Raw genomic sequence first — 21,546 nt, forward strand, 5'->3', positions numbered from 1 at the left:
GTCTGCTAACCCCACATGCCATTCTGAGGATTGTGAGCCGACATATGTAGAATCATGCTGATATATAGTCCCCTGCAGATTAAAGTTAAGGTAAAGTCCAGAGAAGCCACTGAATGTTGTGAAATTAGCATCGAAGATTATGGACAGTGAAATTAGAGGTTTTTGGCCTTATAGGAGATACACATCCCCAAAATGTATATGCACATAGTGCAAAATTTGAATTATATTTGTTTCATACTTTTAGAGTAACAAATTACACAAAATAGGTACTATTGACAACATAAAATGAAAAAAGGCCAAGTTTAATATGCTAATAATGTAGGAAATTTGGTTTTGACTAATTCCATATTAAGATCCCCAATATGTATATAAACACTGTGCTAAGTATAAAAGATATTGCTTCATTTTGAGTTTTTACAGAATACACAAAGTGGCTGATAAGTTAAACGTGCTAAAACTATATGAAAACATTTCTCAATAATAGAAGGTACACATCTTCATTATGCAAGAGTAATCAAGGGAACTAAGGTTATAACGGTAATCAAAAGAATGTAATCCAGGGACAAAGACCAGACATGGAAAACAGAAATACACAACAAAGAATATAAAGTAACTAAATTCATACATACAATGTAACAAAAGCAAATGAGCAACTCGGACTCCAGTAAAAACTGGAAGCATGAACCAGGTGCAGTCCTCTGTTTTTCTAGCAACATCCGCCTAGTTGCTCATAAGAAGTCAAGTCTGAGGTAGACAAACGAGGAAAGGAAAACTATGACCCATTGAATAAATCAGTTTTCATGGTGCAAAATTTGATTAATACTGGTTCAATACTTTTTTAGTTACAGATTACACAAAGTACATTGTAAGTATCCATTAAGTGCGACAGATGTACAGAATTGAGTTGCTACTAGACCTGCTTTCACTGTTGGCGATGCAGGTAAAAAATATCAAACAAGAGAATAAACGAGTCAGAATTTTCTATCTGGATATCATACTGATGCTAGAACTATATTTATCAGACACTGAATAATGTAGTCGTCTATGAACATCATAGGTGGGTCAAAGGGGAGGCATGGGTTGCTCCTGGTGTTCTGGAAAATCTTAGTTGATTATACAGAAAATCACTTGAACAGGCTCCTATTTAAGCCAATCAGTAGCCCCACTCCTTTTTGAGATTATTGGATCCACCACTGAATGTCTGGTTAGGATAACTTTATATAATTTGTATGACTTAGAAACATAAAAAACAACCCTATACAGAATGGATTTTGATTATTTGTTCCATTTATCATAAAACTAAACAAAAGTTGTAACAAAAAATAATACATGTAAATTAACAGTGCAAGATATAACATAAGGATAACAGCAAACTAAACTTCATAAATGTGGTTACAAAGTTAAAATATGTATTTAGATAATGTAACAGTAACTACCATATCTTCAGAAAAGATGGTTATCCAATAAGAACAATTAAGAACAGTTTCTATCCACTAAATATGTCTCCCCTTCACCAATTCATAGATTAAACACCTAGGTGCAGAATATTACAGTCAACATGGAACAATATGCAACATCTTGTTACAATTCAGGGATACTATACAATGAAGGAGAGAGAAAAGTTTGACACTAATGGAAACTTGAATTGTCTGCAAAATTTTCCACAGTTGCATAGGCAAGTTCTAACACCTATAACAAAAAGATGACTAATGGGTGTGAAAGTTTCCATAAGTAGATGTTCTACAACTTGCATCCAAACATTTTGGAGTTTAGCTTCAAATGATTTGGTTCCTGTACCCAAACATGAGATTGAGGGTATAGAAATAATTCCATTATGAAAAAAAGCATTTAATGATGCTTTATTAATGACAAATTTAACAATGATAAATGAATTCAGTTATTACAAGTACATAAACATGAAATAAAAACCATATTTACATTCCCACTTACTGAAGAGATTATGGTAATAGATGGTTTGAGGGGTCACTCTAATTATTAGTCTAATTAGGTATTTATTTATAGTAACCTAGAATGGTGTGGTCATGTATTTTGTCCACACATCTAGAATATTATCAATAATCAAATACTTAAAATAAAAATGTATAAAATTTTGTAAAACAGAAATCAAAGGTCAAGGACACATGAAGGTAATCAAGATACATAATACATCAACCCTTGCTAAAACATCAACATAATAAATAACTAATGCTTCATTTTTTGTTTATCTTTTCTCTTCCACATATTTTACCTTTCAAAAGCATTTCTCCTTTTTCTTCTGTTTTATATGACTAATACCTTAATTATCTTTTCCAAAAATGTCTATTTCTGTATTCACATGCTTGTAAGAACATTACATTTTTCTTTAATGGGAAAAGACTTCATAAGTATGATATACTTGTATATAATACAAACTGTACATTATTCTAAAAATAAAATATGTTTAAACTAAACTAATGCTTCAGTCCAAATAAAGTAAAAGAATCATTTTTTTTTTCATTTGAAAGTTTTTATAGTTGACCTTAAAGTCAAAGGTTGAAGTCAAATGAAAGTCAATATAGAATGTGACACATCAACTTGCTAAGTTTCTAAGAACTAGGTCAAAACACAGAGGATTTCCGTGACAAAAGAAAACAAAATTTCCTTCAAGGTTAGAGGTCAAGATCACATGAATGTCATTATGGTACATTAAACATCAACTTATACTGATTCATTCAAATTTTTAAAAAATCTGGGATCTAGGTGGCATAAAGTCAAAAGACAAGAAAATTACAGCACAGACAAGTGAGAATGAAAATGAGAGGAAACACAAAATTTTCAAGTATTTGTAGTTCTCTTTTGAAGGAGAGACATAATTCAAGAAGATACTACATGTTCAATATATTTTGTAATCAGACGACTACAATAAGTAAAACAATACATGTAATTTGATAATTTCATTTGATTTGTTTTATGCTGTATATCAGGAGAGTGACTATGGAAGACCCAGGCAGTGGGTGGCACATGCCAAAAATTTTGTTTGCAACAAAATGTCATGCATTAGAGTTCACAACCTCACATTTTATATGAAATTAATGTTGATTTGTAATATACTGCAAGGTTAAGAATGAAATAAATTATAAAGGAAGCACTAGAAACTTTAAAATTAAGGAAAATAAATCTTTGATCTATTCATAATTTAGCTGATTTGTTAGTGAACTTTGAACATCCATTCATCCTCTTTTGATACAGAAAAATCCATATTCTCTCTAACATCATAATGAGTTTAACATAACACTGGAACAAACAAGAAATGGTGGGATAATTTTACACTGTGCTATCATAGGATCTGCCTGGTTTCTATATTGCTATTAATGCTTAAAACGTCTGTTTTATACGAGAAAGTAAATCAAATATAGTGACAAAGATACCTTTTTCTATCAAATTGTTCCACATTTGTACATGTCAAAAAAGGTAATTATGAATAACTAAAATATGATCACTGAGGCTAAATCTTTACATACTTTTTAAACCTATATATTCTCCCTCTATAGTGATATTTTGGTTGTCTTCTCTTTCTAACAAGTTATCATATAATTATTTATATCTTGTTCAAAATTATAACTGTTAACCAAAACTGAATAAGGATAAAAAAAATTAAATAATTTTGCCAATTTTTTGTTTTGAATGTTTGCCTACATGAACTTAATACTGCATGAAGTTATTTTACCTTCCAAATATAAATCATTTTGGAATGTCCTAGTGAAACATGATTAAAAATTGTTCATGGTCATATAAAAAGTAGAAGTAACAAGTTGATTTTACCAAAGAAAACTAAAACATATACTGAAGTATTATGGATAAAAATATCACAAGAATTTAAACATTATTTTTCTGTTTAGCCTTTATAACCTTTGGAAACTGAACTTTCCTAAATATCAATTAACCAAATTGTTCTGCTCATTCATTACTTACAATACGGCAAACCATCATTCTTTGTTCTATTACTTGAATATGATAGTACATAATGTTAAATATGTTAAATAAAAATAAGCAAAATTGAAATAACACAGTTGATCATGTCAGACCTATTCATTTCTTTCTTTTTTTCCATAAGTTCCTGTTAGGTTTTTCCTTTTCTTGGTCTGTATTTTGAGGTTTCATGGTCACCCATTTCAAACTGTAAATGACTCTCTCTGAAAGAGAAATACACATTATTTACAATGTATCTTATATACTAATCATCTGAAGTTACCATTAATACACCATTGGCATATTTCCAACTACGATTGTGATTATAATTAATAAAACACACTTCCTTTTTTCAACTAGTTTAAAAAATACACATGTGAATATTACCAGCAATACCTATTGCCTTGTTCTTCAATACACATGTGATTATTACCAGTGAAACCTATTGTCCTGTTTCCTAATAAACATGTGATTATAACCAGTAAAACCTATTGTTCTCTTTCCTAACACACATGTGATTATTACCAGTAAAACTTATTGTCCTATTTCCTAACACACATGTGATTATTACCAGTAAAACCTATTGTTCTCTTTCCTAACACACATGTGATTATTACCAGTAAAACTTATTGTCCTATTTCCTAACACACATGTGATTATTACCAGTAAAACCTATTGTCCTGTTTCCTAACACACAGGTGATTATCATCAATAAAACTTATTGTCCTGTTTCCTAATAAACATGTGATTATAACCAGGAAAACCCATTGTTCTGTTCCTAACACACATGTGATTATAACCAGGAAAACCCATTGTTCTGTTTCCTAACACACATGTGATTATTGTCAGTAAACCCTATTGTCCTGTCTCCTAATAAACATGTGATTATCATGAATAAACCCTATTACTGGTATTCTGATTCCTTATACACATGTAACTTTTAACTGATAAAAAGATCAACTTAACCAATTAAATTACATTATGTAGTATCCATTTACTTAAGATATCTAAGTGGGTCATTTAGTGTGCACCACAGAAAATGAGGTTATTTCAAATAGACCAAAAAATATAACAGTCGGTCCTTTTAATTAAATTTTTGTATCAAAATTCAGCTAGTAAATCATTCTAAAATGTTGATGACATCACAGTCACATTACAAAATTTGGTCTATGAGATGATGGACAAAATATTTTATCCAAACACAAAATGAGTTACTTGTGACATTAAATTACAGTAGAATAAATACAAAACTACAAAATTTCATGAAAAAACTGCAAAGTCCATGGTATGCTGTACACGTCTATCAAGGAGTGACCTCTGACTACAATAAATGTACTGGTATACTTAGATCACCTGCAGTAACAATACTGTTTAAGAACATACGATGACGACACAAAATGTTTTAATTTGATGCAAATATTTCAGTTCATAACAACAGACAAACTTTTAAGTAAATGTCATTTCATTAGACATCAGATAATGTGAAAACTTTGTAACTGGTTATCTTTAAATTTACCTCATTCTAAATTAAAACTATTGAACTATAAATAGAATGGTGTTACCCAATTCACAACAATTATTCAGCTCTGCATGCATTTCATGTACATTACAATAAAAAAAAGTTCCAATTAAAAATAACACAAGTTTTCATTGCCATGCATGCATAAAAAAATCTAAAAAACAAAGTTCTACTAATATTCAATCCTTTCTACTCCTTGCAAAATCAAAGAATATCAATTTTGTAAGAAATTTAACAAGACATGCTACAGCATATGTGTATGAGATTTAAGAAATAAATCACAAAAACTCCATTTTATCACTATTTACCACAGGCTGGCCATTTATGTTGCACTGTTTTTTACCCGGAGCAATAGCGAGGGGTTAAATAAAGACAAAAATGGCCAATCCATGGTCAAACAATGATAAAATGGAGTTTCCGTGACTTATTTCGATTCTAATTTAACTAGTTTCTTTATATTTTTTAATAGATGCACGAAAAATGTTGATCATATGTTTATCACTTATTTTTACCATGGATGTAGTCTAAAGAGCTTTGAAGCATGTCATATTAGAATACTTAGTTATATTCAATAAATCCATTCAGACAGATTTTTGTTTGTTTTCTTATTTTTGTTTGTAAGATGACTTACTTCCAACATCTGTCACAATAAAGATCAAGGTCACAGCCATGACAACGCATGGAAGCATCTTCTGTACACATCACACAGTATGGTAACTCATCATCTTCATCATAATCACTGCTATCATCACACTGTAAACAAGGTATCAGTGTTGTTTACTCAATTTAAGGAAAATGAATAAAATCTTTACTAATTTAGAATTCAGATAAGTCAAATGACTGAACTGTAAATACTGTGAAAGTACTTTAATTTGTGGATACCAATTTTCCTGGATTAGGGAAGGAACACAAGTTTGTAGATTCTTGAATTCATGGTTTTGAGGTTTTCAGCACCGGTATACACATAATAAAATTCTCTTTTTCCTTAAGAACAAAATTTCATTGTTTGGCCTACCCACAAAAACCACAAATATTGGTACCCCATGAACAATAGTACTTTCACAGTTTTTTGTAAAATAAAAAAACAGACTTTTGATTGACCTGAAGTGTACACAACAATAAGTGTAAGAGCAGAAGAAATCATTTCTTTTCAAGAAGATATGATTATAATCACACAAAAAATATGTCACAAATCTAAGACAAGGAGCACACTACATATAAATAGGTCAATACTGTATAGCATTCTGTATGTGATTATATGACAATGAGAAAAAAAAAGAATCTATAATTGCCAACATCCGCACTGGAATCTACAGTAGTGATCCATTCTGATATATTTATCTGCAAAAATGTAATGAAAAACTTTGAAAGTATACTGTTTTTAGACTATAGACTCTATAGTATATGAATTAGCAATGGAAAAAGTTGGTCCTGATACACCAGAATTGTGAAATTTTATAATGTAAGTTAAACTATGTAAAAATTAATTTTACATACTGGTATCTGTTCCATGTTTTGTATTTTCTTTGCCTTTTCATCACACACAATGTTAGATTTCTTCTCAGATGTCTTCTTTTTCTTTTGTTCTATACTGACACCATCTTTTGCAGCTGCTTCGTCAAGCTTGTTTTCTTCTAAAATCTGCTCAAAAGGGTCATTTATGAAATGCACCGTTTGTTGCATATTTACAAGTGATTATCAAGATTCAAGATATCCCACTTTTCATAAAAACTTAAAGAGTAGGAAATATTTTGAAATTTACATAAGCAAACACCCTGCACCTAGTAAGAAGACTCCATGTTGAAATATCTCAAGACACCCTTCCCTTGTTCTTTTGTTATTGCACAATTCACTTATAGATGGTGTGTCTACAAAGATGATTGTAGACATCGGTCAATAAGTGTATTTCAATCCGAACTAGCTCCCCTTCAAACAGCTAAAGAATGTGATTCATTTTCACTCATTTCAATAAGGTAATGAATTGATTACTAATACTGTTTTTAAAGATAAAAAAAATCGAAATGAAAAAGTTTTAACCTGAAAAGCAAAACAATAGACACTATACAAGTTGTAAGTATGAAAACATGGGTAAGATTTGACTAAAATACCTGTTTAATGAGATTCTTTGTCAGAGTTTCTTCATTTTCATTATCACTATCTGATGTTTCCTCAACACTCTTGTCATCTGAAATCAAATTACATTGTTGTCTATTAGATTTATCAATAATAATGTCATCAAACATTGATCAAAAGATGATGCTAACTAAAATGCTTCAGCTGCTTTATAATCTGTTGGATTATCCTCCTTGCAAGTATCTAACAATAATTATCCTCTCCATGTATATCTACATTAGAATTCAATCGTAAAATGAAGTTTCATCAAAATCCATAACACAGTTTGGAGCTAACAAGGTACCAGTACAGACAGTAAGGTCAACAGACATTGTTTGTAATGGGTATGAAAATATATTTATGAAACTTACTATGAAAATTTGTATCACTATAGCATTATTTCAGGTTTTTTTCCATGTATCTAATTTTGTCTATGTTAGCGGTAACTTAAAACAAGAGACTCCCAGGAGCCTGAATTGCTCACCTGGTTAAAGCTTGTCTTTCCGGGCAATAAATTTAACAAGGAGTTGTCCAACAATTTTGACTCAAGAAGACTTTGGCAGGACTTATCATAAGGATCATTTCAGCAATAGAAAGTTTCTTTCTATCAATTATAGTTTTTAAGATATTGGCTGAAAACTGTAAAAAAAAAAACGTCATTTTTCATCTTTCAAGTGCAATAACTCTTACAAGGAGTTGCCTGACAACTTAGATCTCTGAAGATTTTTGAAAGCCATATAATAAGGATCATTTCAGCAACTGAAAGAGATTGGCTAAACCTAACAGTTTTGGAGATATATACAATAAACTACTGTCTGACCCCTGTGTTCTATTTTTAGTAATGGCGGCCATGTTTTTCAACAGATCAAAAATTCCCACTAAAGTTCCATGCAAGTTACCCCAAGAAACCTCCATACCAAGTTTGGTTCCAATTGGTGAAGTATTTCCAGAGGAGAAGATTTTTGAAAGAACATAAAAAATAGCAAAAAACATCGAAAAGGACAATAACACCAACATGGCTTAACAGATTAAATTAGATACAGTGGAAATTTCCCTTAAAATTTGGAGCATTTGATCCTTCAAAAAGGAAATTGGTATTAAAATGTGATATCTCATTATCCCATGGTTTACTTAGCAATACATTATGACAAGCTAATTAGGCATTAATTGGACAAATGAAAGAATTGCCAGTGTTTAATCCCTCAGCTTGGGCGATGGTCATAAAAATGATTAAAAGATAGCATGTGGCACCATGAATATCAGGCCATAAAGGACATTAATTAAACATCTTTGTTACCAAGGATAAGATCTAGAATTGGGCATATTCATGATATATAAATAAAGCATGTTGTTATGCCTTACTTATTCATTCAACTGAATTAAATATAAAAGTAAAAAAATAACATTACTGATTATTTCAAATTCTCCTTACAGTGCCCAAAAAGACATTCATCAATTTGAAGTCACTTTCTTTTTCTGGAAATCTTGTTTAAAGATAGGATGTTTATCTAAACAGGAAAATTTCATGTAAGTTTTGTTAAAATGCAAAATTTAAATACAGTGAAAATTTAACTGGTTATTTTCTCTTTCAAACTGCGAAAAAAAGCCTATTTTCAAAAAATTTCCCCATGTATAGTAATGCTAAATTATTCAATATCATCTTCTCAACAACAAACACATAAGTGAAATTTGATAATGCTATATCTAGATACATGTAGTATCAAATAACACATACAATAAAATAAATATCTCATGAAGGAGAAGAAAAAAACAAAACAAGCTGTCTTCAATACTTTAAAAGTACTTCGTGGATACCATCACAATTTTTGTGGTTTAGGGGAAAATGATCAGTTCCTAGATTCTTGAATTTGTGGTTTTGACAACTCTATCATACGAAGTAGAGGGAAATTTCCTTTTCAGAGGGAACTAGTTCTCATAGTTAACCAAACCCAAGAAAACAATGAAAATTGGTACCCCACAAACAATAATACTTTCACAGTAACACGCAGGTAATAAAGTACAATTATATCAAACAAGAATGGTACCTTTGTTAATATCTTCCTTCTTCCTATCCTTTATTTCCTGTAACCTTTTCATGATTTCTTTATCCTTCTGTAAATCTGATAAAGCCTTTTGGGCATCTACGTCTAATTCTTTTGAAGCTTCTTCTATTAATTTTTGCATTTCCTCTAGTGGGATTTCATCATTTGTGTGTGGAGCTTGAGATGATGGTGATTTGTTATTGTCATGGATATTCTTTTCAAATGGCACAGTTTCCTGGGAATTACCTATGTTCAAGTTATTACTTGGTTTCACTGGCTCTATAAGTGAAACAACATATCAAAATTGATTCCATTGAAATAGTAAGGATCACTGTATGTAAGCCATTTCTTTTGACTCTTTCACAATGTTATATATGGACCAAAATATATGCCCTCCTTGGATATGCCAACCTCTTCTCTACCTTTTTCATTTATAAAAGAGGCTAAGTTTGATCACCTTTATCTTGTGTCCCTCTCAGACCAGCCAACCTCTGCTCTACCTTGGTACATTTATATAAGAGGTAAAGTTTGATCACCTTTATCCTGTTTCCACACTCAAAACTGCCAACCTCTGCTCTACCTTGGTACATTTATATAAAAGGTTAAGTTTGATCACCTTTACCTTGTGTTCCTCTCAGACCTGCAAACCTCTGCTCTACCTTTGTACATTTATATAAGAGGATAAGTTTGGTCATCTTTACCTTGTGTCTCTCTCAGACCAACCAACCTTTGCTCTATGTTTGTACATTTATATTTTACCTTGTGTCCCTCTTAGATCAGTCAACCTCTGCTCCACTTTTGTATATTCATGCTTTACCTTATGTCCTTGTCAGACCAGCCAACCTCTGCTCTATGTTTGTACATTTCTATAAGACGTTCAGTTTGATCACCTTTACATTCTGTCCCTCTCAGAACAGTCACTCTCTGCTCTACTTTTTTTCATTTATATAAGAGTTTAAGTTTGATCACCTTTATCTTGTTTCCACACTCAGACAAGCCAACCTCTGCTCTACCTTTGTACATTTATATTAGAGATTAAGTTTGATCACCTTTATCTTGTGTCCTTCTCAGACCTGCCAACCTCTGCTCTACCTTTGCACATTTAAATACGAGATTATAAGTTTGATCACCTTTACTTTGTGTCCCTCTCAGACTTGCCAACCTCTGTTCTACATCTTTAACAGGGTCGGGTCTATGTGAATCTATTTCTATTTCATCACTGATTTCCTCTAACAAACTATTAATCTGTTCTTGCTGAGTTCTTCTGTCAGGTGCTTGGTAAACCTACAATATGAATTTCATAGGGTAAAATGTTATAATCAATTCAAATTAAAGGGAAAAATATTACTCTAACCATGCTACCTGGCAAACTTAGAATATACAAAGTGTATATAGAAATCCCCGTGTTTGTCAGTTTTTCCAAGGATTTTGATGAAACTTCAGATGTGTATGAAGGAAACTTCTAGTATTCATTGTTGGATGTTTGTAAAGGTAGATGTTCTAGTGGTTCTAAATGCTGAGTAAGTAAATGCAGTTCCTTCCAACCTTATTGTTTGATTTAAAGGAAACTTTACACATTATGTATTATAAATAACTTGTATTTATATAGCATAAAGGTAATTGTAGTCTTGTTAAGAGTGGTACTAAAGTACAAGGGTTTCAATATGCTCAGCTGGATATGCTGTTTAGTTTCCTTTGAGAATTTCTTGTTTTTATTGATCATTTATTGCTCAAATAAATATAGTTAACTCCGTTTATTACAGGCATTTGTTTAAATGTTGTCATTTCAATTATCTCCCTTTGCAATTTCAAAAGCCTGAGAACTTAATAATGAATATTTCAAAATAGGAGTTAAATTATATCACAGAATAATATCATCATAGAACATTCTGTATTAATTCCTGAATAAAATGAAATGCTAAAGAAATGATGTTCTTAAATTGTACTTCTATCTTGAATGTTTCTATTTTTTGAAAGATTATAAAATAACCAGGTTAATGACAGTTTGCACTACATGTATTCATAAACTGCAAAGCCTAAAACTTACAGGTTTCTTAGCATGATTTGCTAATGTTGGATCCTGGCCTTTCAATTTAGCTAATCTACCCTCAATCTCTTTCTGTGATGGATTATTTGTTTCTTGGAAGAAAAAAGCAGAAAAATATCATCATTACTTTCTTTTTGTGTACATGTAAACCTAATGTTTGTCCAGATCACGAAACTAAAATGGTAAACAATATCAGCCATTATACATTATACTATGCAATATCATACCAAAAATCTAGATAATAATCTTTCTCAGATTGCAAGTACATATGTAATTCAAATTTCAAATCAAGAAATATTGACACCAGAAAACAAACATAAGTGGTTATATTTTGCCGGATCTGGCAAAATAGTCCCAAAAAAATGTTAAACACACATTACGCCTTATTTATACAAAAAGAGTGCAGTTCAGTGACCAGTTTCTAAGTAAACAACAAAAACACTCACCTAACAGTAACAGTGGAACACAGAAAATTAAAAATTAATGGTATTTCAAATATGTAAACAGTGAAGCAGAATGACCTGTTAGTATATAAAAATTGGATTGGAGTGACCTATATTCAACATGTAAAGACTGGTTGTTCTATTGTGGGGCAGTGTGACCAGTCTACATGTACAGAGTCGTGCAGAGTAACTGATCTACATGTAAAGAGTGGTGTAGAGTGCCAGTCTACATGTCAAGAGTGGTAAAGATTGCCAGTCTACATGTCAAGAGTGGTGCACAGTGCCAGTCTACATGTAAAGTGATGGGCAGGGTGACTGAGCTACATGTAAAAAGTAGGGCAAAGTAAGTGGTGTACTCATAAAGAATGAGGCATATGTATATCAATGAATGTAATCAATGGAGTACAGCAATATGTTAAAGGGGGTCCTCAGAATTGTGACCAGTCAACACACAGAATGGTGCACATACCACCTAGGCATACTGAACAAAGCATTCTATTCTCTACAAAGACTTGACCAGTAGCTTTATATTTATTTAATAGGGTTTTATTCATTTAATCAATTCTACAGGTAATTTTCCTATAATTACACCAATTTAGTAACCATGCTTTTTACTAGCACATTGTACATGACTTCAAAATATGTTTCACTCTGCTCCACTCTTTACATGTAGACAGGGACACTATTATCCATTCTTTGATTTTAACAGGTCACTCTCCTCCACCCAGCATTACATTGTGATGTCACAAGCATCACATATTTTATCTCATCCTGGCTGAGACAGAGAAATCTCCCATGATTAAAAATTGGGAAATCTTCATCTCAACTGTGAGAATTTTATTGTCCAACCTTAAATCTTTTTAGTCATTAAGTGCTTAAAGAGTGTATTCTCATTTAAATTAATGTCTTCATCTGATTGCACAAACTTTGTTCATATAAATAAAGATACCATTTGGTTTACGTCCTTCCTTAAGTTTATCAAGCCTTTCCTGTATCTCTCGTTCAGGTTTTCCCAGATGTTTGTATTCAGCTTTAACAGGTTTCCCAGGATTTTGACCTTTACTATGCCTGTTATCTTTTTCTCTTTCTTGTAAAGCTGCTATTCGTCTGAAAGTTAAAGAAAAGGTCTGTGAAATACCTGGCTGATATTTTTATTCTGATATACCAACAATTTATAACACCAGGATTATTATATGTACATGTATATTGTTCTTTTAAAAAGCACACCAACAAATACAACTAGTACCACTAGAGAAAGTATAGGAAAGTATTACCCTAATTAAATAGTGTAATCAGGTGATATGTATCAGATGCCATTTAATCTGTATACTATAATGAATAAATTGGAGTTACCTTCTGGTTATAGAAACTTGGTGTCTTATATAACATGAGTGGCTCAAAATCAGTACAATTCGAGAAAAAAAACAACATGTTTTAATGATGCATTAATATCAAATTGTGCTGTATTCAGAAATTAGAGAAAAGATGTCTTACATTATATCTTATGGATTATCAAAGTTCATCATCTCAATAGTTGAAAGGCCATATTTTAAACACATTCTAAATGTTAAGCCGAAAATACTGTCATATGATATCTCACAATTGGAGAAATCTGATAATCCATATGTTACAATGTTAATAGTAATAATAAGTATAGGTAAGTATGTATAAAAACCAATATTCTATTAATCTGAACGGACTTACACATTATGATTTCTTAGTATTAATAATGTGTTATAGTAATAACCATTATTTGAAGGACTTTAGTCAATTTTTTGTCCTGTATTTTTTTCTTTTCACAAAATTTTATTTCCAATATAAGCTTTGCATAATATTGTATAATTGTAACTTGTCATGGAATGAAATTACTAAAAAATTCAAGGGTTATGAAGAATAAAAACCATTATTCTAGTGCAATAAGCTTTGTGCACATTTAGATTACAGTTCATTTACTATACAACTCAACTGTGCCAATGCCTTCAGCCCCTTCAGCACCTGCATATGGAGTTATCATATCATAACTCGTACATTATGCCAGAGCTTGCCGTAACTACAAATACTTTTTGTATCATGCTAGACTTCTTACAATTAGGCTTCTTGAACAGGGTTATGTTGCTACAAGATTGAAGTCATCACTACAGAAGTTTTATGGTTGTCGTCATGAACTCATGGATCATTACAGTGTATCCATCTGCACCATGAAAACTGATTGTTCAATGTGTCACAGTTTACCTTTCCTCTTTCGTCTACCCTGGACTTGAGTCTTTATGAGTAACTCGGCTGATGTTTCCAGAAAAGCAAAGGACGCTTACCCTACCAGTGCACCTGGTCCATACTCCCAGTTTTTAGTGGAGTCCAAGTTGCTCATTTACTTTTGTTACTTTGTATGTATTATTTTGGTTATTTTATGTTCCTTGTTCAGTGTTGTGTATGTCTGTTTTCCATGCCTGGTCTTCCTCCCTGGATTACATTCTTCTGATTTCTATTAGAATCTTGGTTCCCTTGGTTGCTCTTACAAAAGAGGATTGAGTTTGTATTACATACTTTTTGTAAGCTTCAGGTGGAGAATATCTTCCTGATTCATCACCAGGAGGTTTGACCTTCCTAAAAAATATTGAAAAGCATTTTATACAGGTATCTGTAATTCATTTTGAATATGCAAGATTAACATTGTGTCATTTTTACAATGTCAAAAGGAAACAATCAATATACTTCAAAAATGTTGAATGCCGTATACTTACTGACTTAATTACTACATGTATTTAATTGCTTCAAAATTATCACAGTATCAAGTCAAAGACAAAATACCAATTTACAGGCATGATTTTCTTCTGCTTTAAAACATAATTCAGCTTATCTTATTCTGGATTTTCTTATTATGATTCTATTTCTTCTTGTATTACTTAAAATTTTGCTAATTTTGGATAAGTTGACATCCTAAAGTCATGTCTCAATTTTAACAAAATAACACTGATTAACTAACTATTAATGGTAAATGGAAGAACTAGAGCCATTGCCAAAGACCGTCCCTAACTTTGAAAATTTATTTTGTACTTGTGACTCTGTCCCTTTAATACATTTCATTCAAGCTTCCATATTTGCAAGTTTTATAAATGGTAAACAATAACTTCGCTGCAGAAACCAAATATTTTCCATTCAATTGGTTTCCTCGTCATTCATTGAAGACCCATAGGTGGCCTTGAGCAGTCATTTTTCATCATGGTGGGGATATTTACCATATACATTCTCGTTATATTATACAACTAATGGTCTTGACTTACACCTAGGAATCATGATCTTGAACGTGTTGACTTACACCTAGGAATCATGATCTTGAATGTGTTGACTTACAACTAGGAACAATGATCTTGACCGTGTTGACTTACATCTATAAATAATGATCATGACCCTGTCGACTTACACCTAAGAAAAATGAACTTGACCCTGTTGACTAACACTAAGGTATAATGACCTTGACCCTGTTGACTTACACCCAGGAATAATTATCTTGACAATGTTGACTTACACCCAGAAATAATGATCTTGACTGTGTTGACTTACACCTAAGAATAATGCTTGTGACCTTGAAATCCCAGAGATATTCCTTGTCAGTTGAACTTCATTCTATGCAAAGTTCATCAATATCCATCAAAAGACAAGTTTTGCTGAAGAAACCTACTACCAAGGAAGGAAGAAAGGATAAATTAAATACCCATCAGCCTCAAGAATGCTCTCCTGAATAATGGGAGATAACACAGAATAAACATGTAAAAATGTAAATAGGTACATGTAAAAAAGTACATCTACTGGTAGTTAAAACATACCCACTAAGTATATTATAGCATTTGTTACAAACATGATGTTTTTCATTTTTCAACTTTGGAACTGCATGCTTCTTGTTTAAACAGGAATTACAAAATGCAAATCCACAATTTTTGCATCCATGCTGAAATAAAATTATTGATTATATCTCTTAGGCACAGACCATTTTCTTCTTGAGGAGGGGGGGGTGGGAGGGGGCTGGTCTCGATTTCACCAAAAGTCGTAAGTGTAAAGTTGATCATAAGTAATGACATCATAAACTAAAATAGCATTGTGACGTCATGATTTGTGATCAATTTCACACTTACGACTTTTTGTGAAACCGACGCCTGGGCTTTTATGTCGAGTTAGAAATTTTTTTGTGCAAACAAGAAAATAATTATTTTTTCAGCAGAAAAATATTATTTGAAAATCTAGTTGTAAGTATAGGGAGAAAAAAATTAAATCATTACTTTTATAAATCCATGGCTGAGTGAAACAATTATTTTGGCTCAAACTTGGAATTTTTCAATAATCCCAGCCCTGTCCCCACAGTATAAAAATGATCAGTGCCTTACAATACAAATGTTTAAGGTACCTCTACTTATACTGCAAATGTATATTTTTGTTTAAGAATAAATAAGTTTTCTAAACTTTGAATGTACTTGTACATGCTATATCTGTTAACAAAGTATTGTGATTTAGAATCATTTTAAATGCTGTACTGTAAATTCTGTTTGTTAGATTTATGAAGACAAGTGACTATTTCTCCCTATCAAGACTTGACTGCTATCTTGAAATGAAAAAAATAAGATACTAACAAAGGGTGTCAGCTCATGTCCATCCCATAGTCAATCTGTCCCATTTGGCCTAGTCAATTCAGCCCTATTTTAAATATTTAAGAATACAGAAAATAATGATAAAATACAGATACTCCATTTTATCATTGTTTTACCACAGGCTGGCCACTTATGTCACACTGTTTTACCCCAAGCGACAGTGAGTGGTTAAATAACGACATAGATGGCCGGTAAAATAATGATAAAATGGAGTTTCCTTGATTTATTTCGATTCTCATATGACCAATTTCTTCATGTTGCACGAATGTTGGTCATGTGTTGATCACTTTTTTACCAGGGCTGTGGTCTAAAGTACTTTGAAGCACATCATATTTGAAGGTTAAATAAAAATTTACACATGAATTCAGTATCATTTTCTATAAGATGCTTAATTTAGGGATGTTGTTAAAAAAAGCCAACAATAATAGTTTTTTAAGTAATAATGCAACATCCAAGAGTCAATGTGCTAGCATCATTTGCTTATTATTTTTATATATCAACAAAAAATGTTTTGGGTTGTATAATGATAAGACATCGTCATCGTTTTTAGCCTCCGTTAACTTTAGTTTATTAACAATAACTTGAGTAAAATTTATGGAATGTTTTGAAATATTAACAAATTGTTCTTATGGACATGGAAGAGGGCCCTATAGTTTTTGGACGTTACTGCCTAGCCCCTTCTGAAAATAAGTGTCTAAAAGAGGAAAATAGGTGTTATAATTAGAATTGATAGGAAAAGTTTATTGTTGATCCATTTTAATGATTCAGATGTCAGTCTGTTCCTTTTGAAATTCTGTTTTATTTTTTTTCAGAATAGGCTTATCTTTAGCTAAGGGTACAAAATTGGGCCATGCCAAAAAGAAACAACTTTTTTGTTTTCAGACCAATTTTCAATTTTTTTTTTTAATTGGATTCCTTATGAAAATCCCTAGTTGTGTTCTTCAATAGGATTTCAGATTTCTCTAATAGTTTTCCAGTTATAAGAAGTCAAAGGAGCCACACCCCAAAAAATATACATTTTTATTATTGGTCCTATTTCGAAATTTTTTTTACAGGATTTCTTATAAAAATCCCTGCCTGCATTATTCAATACAATTTCTTATATCCTTCATAGTTTTCAAGTAATTTGAAATCAAAGGATTCAAACTAAAAGAAATAGACTTTTTTCATCTTTGTTCTGATTTTGAAATTTTAATTACTGGATTCCTTATAAAAATCCCTGCCTGCATTATTCAATAAGATTTCTTTTAACTTTTATGGTCTTTGAGTTATAAGGCACCACTGGCCAACACCCCAAAAAATGGCCTTTTTATTTTTGGATTTAATTTTGGAAATTTTTAATTGAATTTCAAATTTTGCACTATATTGTGTCCAAACCAGTTGTTGTGACCACAAAGAACTGTGAGACCCTATTCTTAAGTGTGTCAAAAACAAGCACTGTGTCCTAATCTGCCCAAAGTGAATAGGGTTTGACAGCTGTGGCCTTGTCAAGCTACACTCGTCAAAGCCTTATCTAAGTTGGCTCATAATTTTTACTGGTTAAAATAAAATGTAATAAGGTTTATAAACTTTTAGATATATATCACCAAACAAAGGATAAAGGAGCTAAACAATTAAAAAAAAATTGACAAGCAATAAAACCAAACAAAATGCAATACACTAGACATACTACAAATGAAACAGAATTTATTATTACAAAAAATGCACACAACACAAAGGATTCCCTATAATGCAAAACAAACCCTTTCAAAATGAAACTTACTAAAAAAGTAGTTACAATAAAGCTGTGAATGTGTATTTTAGAATCATAATTTTTGTTCACTACAAAAGTGTAGTGTATATATTGTTAACATGTGGGAGCAGTTTGCCTCCAAGCTATCAGTTAGCAGAAAAGGCAAAATGTGGATTTCCAGTATTATTTATTCAAGAGTAAATTTTGTGAAAAAACTTCTACGATCATTGTACCATTACTTTAACAATTTTGAAAGCTTCTTTTCCAAGCAATGGCATACATGTATTTTGTACAAATTTTATGCAACTTTAAGACATCATTCGTCCTGGCAATTCACAGTGAAACTTTAAAAAAGTACAATTTTAACATGTCAGCTAATGGTAAGGTTATAAGTGATTAGTTAGACCTGAAGCATAGCTTTCTATGATACTAGGAGAGGAAATCATTTTTGGAATGTAGAATATTCCTGCCATCTGTGGAGAACTGTAATATTTGAAAGTTATGAATCAGAATGGCTAGCAGGAACTGCTCATAACTATTCAAATAAATCAGTGGCCCCTCATCCATGCATTCATGCATGTGAAGCCTCTCCAGGCTTATTGTCCACGCATCTGATTTGTATCGAAAACATATGGAATCTGACTGAAACGCCCGATTCATTACAGAAATGTTGTCGAATTTGTCCAAAAATGTAAGACTATTAATGTTGTCGTTAACTGTGTTCACATTTAATACACTGAACAGTTTTCTGTTTGTGTTATATACTTGTTTGACTGCATATTTGATAGTGGGAGTAAGCCCATGTGCTTGAAAATGGACGGGTTTTATGTTGGTCAGACACAGAACAAGTCACAGAAGTTATGATGACTGGTGCCAAAGTTGATGCATCGTCTTTACCAGGTGTTAAAAAATTAAATCTTGGCCAAAAATATAAATAACCCACGTGTTGAAAAATGCATGGAATTTATGTTCTTAAAATTTTAGTTTCTACAAAGAAGGACCAGTTTGAAGAGATATGTTTCACATCTGCCATCTAGAATGGCAGCATTATGATTTAAAATGTGCCTGACTGAATCATGTGCCAAAAACAATCTTTCTTAATGTGCGAACTTTGTTTAAAATATTCTTTCAAGTTCGTTAAATGTGTATTTTGTATCAATTCTGAATTAGTTTAATTGTCATTTATTACTTCAGCTACGATTGAAATTGTATTTGTACCATTTTGTATATATTTGTTTAAAAAGAATTTCTCACAACTACTAACATAAATGAACTATTTCCATCATGATTCTGTGTGTTATTGACTAAAACTGGATGTGTGCACTATTAGCCTGTAGAGGCTCCCATCGTCGAATGTGTGGACAAGCGGCCACTGCAGTTTAAATAATTAAAGGATGTTGAACGTCTGTAAACGCCAATAGGGGCAATGCCAAATATATATATCAATCATATGTCACAGTATTTTCTCTCTTCTTTGGTAGCTAACAGTATCCCTATTAAACAACGTTAGTTTTTTATTGTTATTTTTTTTTTTAATTATTCAGTGCTTTTTGACTGTACATCGTATAATTTTAATTATATTTATAACTTCTTGGGAGTTCAATTTACCTCCTTCTTAAACAGACCAAATGACACACCACAGCTGTAACACGACATTTTGGTCTAAGTGTACCTGTTGAATTACAAAATTAATAAGCATGCCAATAAGAAACGATTTGTTAAATTATAACTTATGAGTAACTGAGTTGTGTCTGTTGACAAAGGGAGGCAATCATAGATCTAAATGGTTACAAAAACGGGTATTCAAAATTTCCGGAAAGGGCCAACACAAATCACGACCCAGAATTTCCGTAGTGAACTGTTTTATGTTTCCTTTAATAAAATCGGGGACTTTATATATCCATAGACCTGTAATCAAATTTAATAGGTCTATGATATAAGTATACTGTCCCGATAAAATGTAAGAAAATTCAGTTTGGGGGGGGGGGCGGAAAAAAATTAGGGGTATCTACAAATGAACGTACGTTGGCCTAAACAGTTGAAACCTACATTTAATTTGCCATAATGAATTATATTGAATTTTCACAACGCCATGCTAAAGATACCTTGGGTCAGGATTTTTTAAAAGAGAGAAAAATACTAAATCATGTTTTTTTACATGCCTATGATTACAGCAACATCAAATATGGCAATAATATTATTAATAATTATGGCGGTATACACCATGATTTTGTAATTTTCTTTCTTTAAAAAATCCCGACCCAAGTACATGTGTACCAGTCGACCCCGGTCGTGTAAAAGATTATTTCATATGAATAATATTAATGCAATATTTGCTGTTCACATAATTTCGAAATTTTCTCTCTTTAACAAAAATAATCCCGACCCGTTAGAGAGCAAATTATGTACTCACGGGAGATCCGGAGAGAGGGGTAAGTTGACTATCGAAATACAGGGGTACATCACTTGGGCTTCCTCCCCGACTATCAAATATGCAGCACGACTAGTGTATAAACACGTATACACTGGTCGAATGCATATCTGACAGTGTGGGCAAGCCCCAGTGGATACATTTTTATATTCCAAACCTCTACGCGAAATGATCTCGGTCATGTGAAATTTGAGAGTCAAAATAATCCAATGATCGGACCCGAAATTATCCACAGGATTTTTTTTTTTTTTTTTTTTTTTTTTTTTTTTGTTAAAATACGAAATCATGTGTTATAATAGCAAATAGTGCACTTATACTATCCATATGAAGTTTTCTGATATATACATAAGAGTAATCAAGGGAATCAAGGTTATAGTGTTAATCAAAAGAATGCAATCCAGGGACAAAGACCAAACATGGAAAACAGACATACAAAACAAAGAACATAAAGTACCTAAAATCATACATACAAAGTAACTAAAGCAAATGAGCAACTCGGACTCCACTAAAAACTGGGAGTATGGACGAGGTGCACCGTCCTTTGCTTTGCTAGTAACACCCACCGAGTTGCTCATAAAAAGTCAGGTCTGGGGTAGACAAGCGAGGAAAGGAAAACTATGACCCGTTGAATA

The 21,546-nt window shown here is 31.9% G+C and overlaps 1 protein-coding gene across 1 annotated transcript; it reads right to left on the reverse strand.

Moving 5' to 3' along the window:
• Positions 1-1,258: 1,258 nt before the first annotated feature.
• LOC148624249 (abscission/NoCut checkpoint regulator-like) lies at positions 1,259-20,261 on the reverse strand. Its single transcript, XM_088566858.1, has 11 exons — positions 20,092-20,261; positions 15,936-16,057; positions 14,656-14,715; positions 13,061-13,218; positions 11,669-11,760; positions 10,752-10,905; positions 9,625-9,900; positions 7,576-7,652; positions 6,965-7,108; positions 6,099-6,220; positions 1,259-4,172 (listed from the first exon to the last, which is right to left on the reverse strand). The coding sequence occupies exons 1-11, from the start codon at positions 20,137-20,139 to the stop codon at positions 4,100-4,102; spliced, it is 1,326 nt and encodes a 441-aa protein (XP_088422984.1). The 5' UTR covers positions 20,140-20,261; the 3' UTR covers positions 1,259-4,099.
• Positions 20,262-21,546: the final 1,285 nt, after the last annotated feature.

Source organism: Perna viridis, chromosome 2, assembly GCF_037379345.1.
Source record: "Perna viridis isolate PV_CMFRI_1.1 ecotype Kerala chromosome 2, ASM3737934v1, whole genome shotgun sequence".
NCBI lineage: Eukaryota > Metazoa > Mollusca > Bivalvia > Mytilida > Mytilidae > Perna > Perna viridis.

Coding starts and splice junctions, on each gene's coding strand:
- LOC148624249 (XM_088566858.1), bottom strand. CDS start 20,139: ATGTCGTGTTACAGCTGTGGTGTGTCATTTGGTCTGTTTAAGAAGGAG. Junction 14,716..15,935: donor TGCTATAATATACTTAGTGG/GTATGTTTTAAC, acceptor AATATTTTTTAG/GAAGGTCAAACCTCCTGGTG. Junction 7,653..9,624: donor GAAGGAAGATATTAACAAAG/GTACCATTCTTG, acceptor ATTTGATTTCAG/ATGACAAGAGTGTTGAGGAA.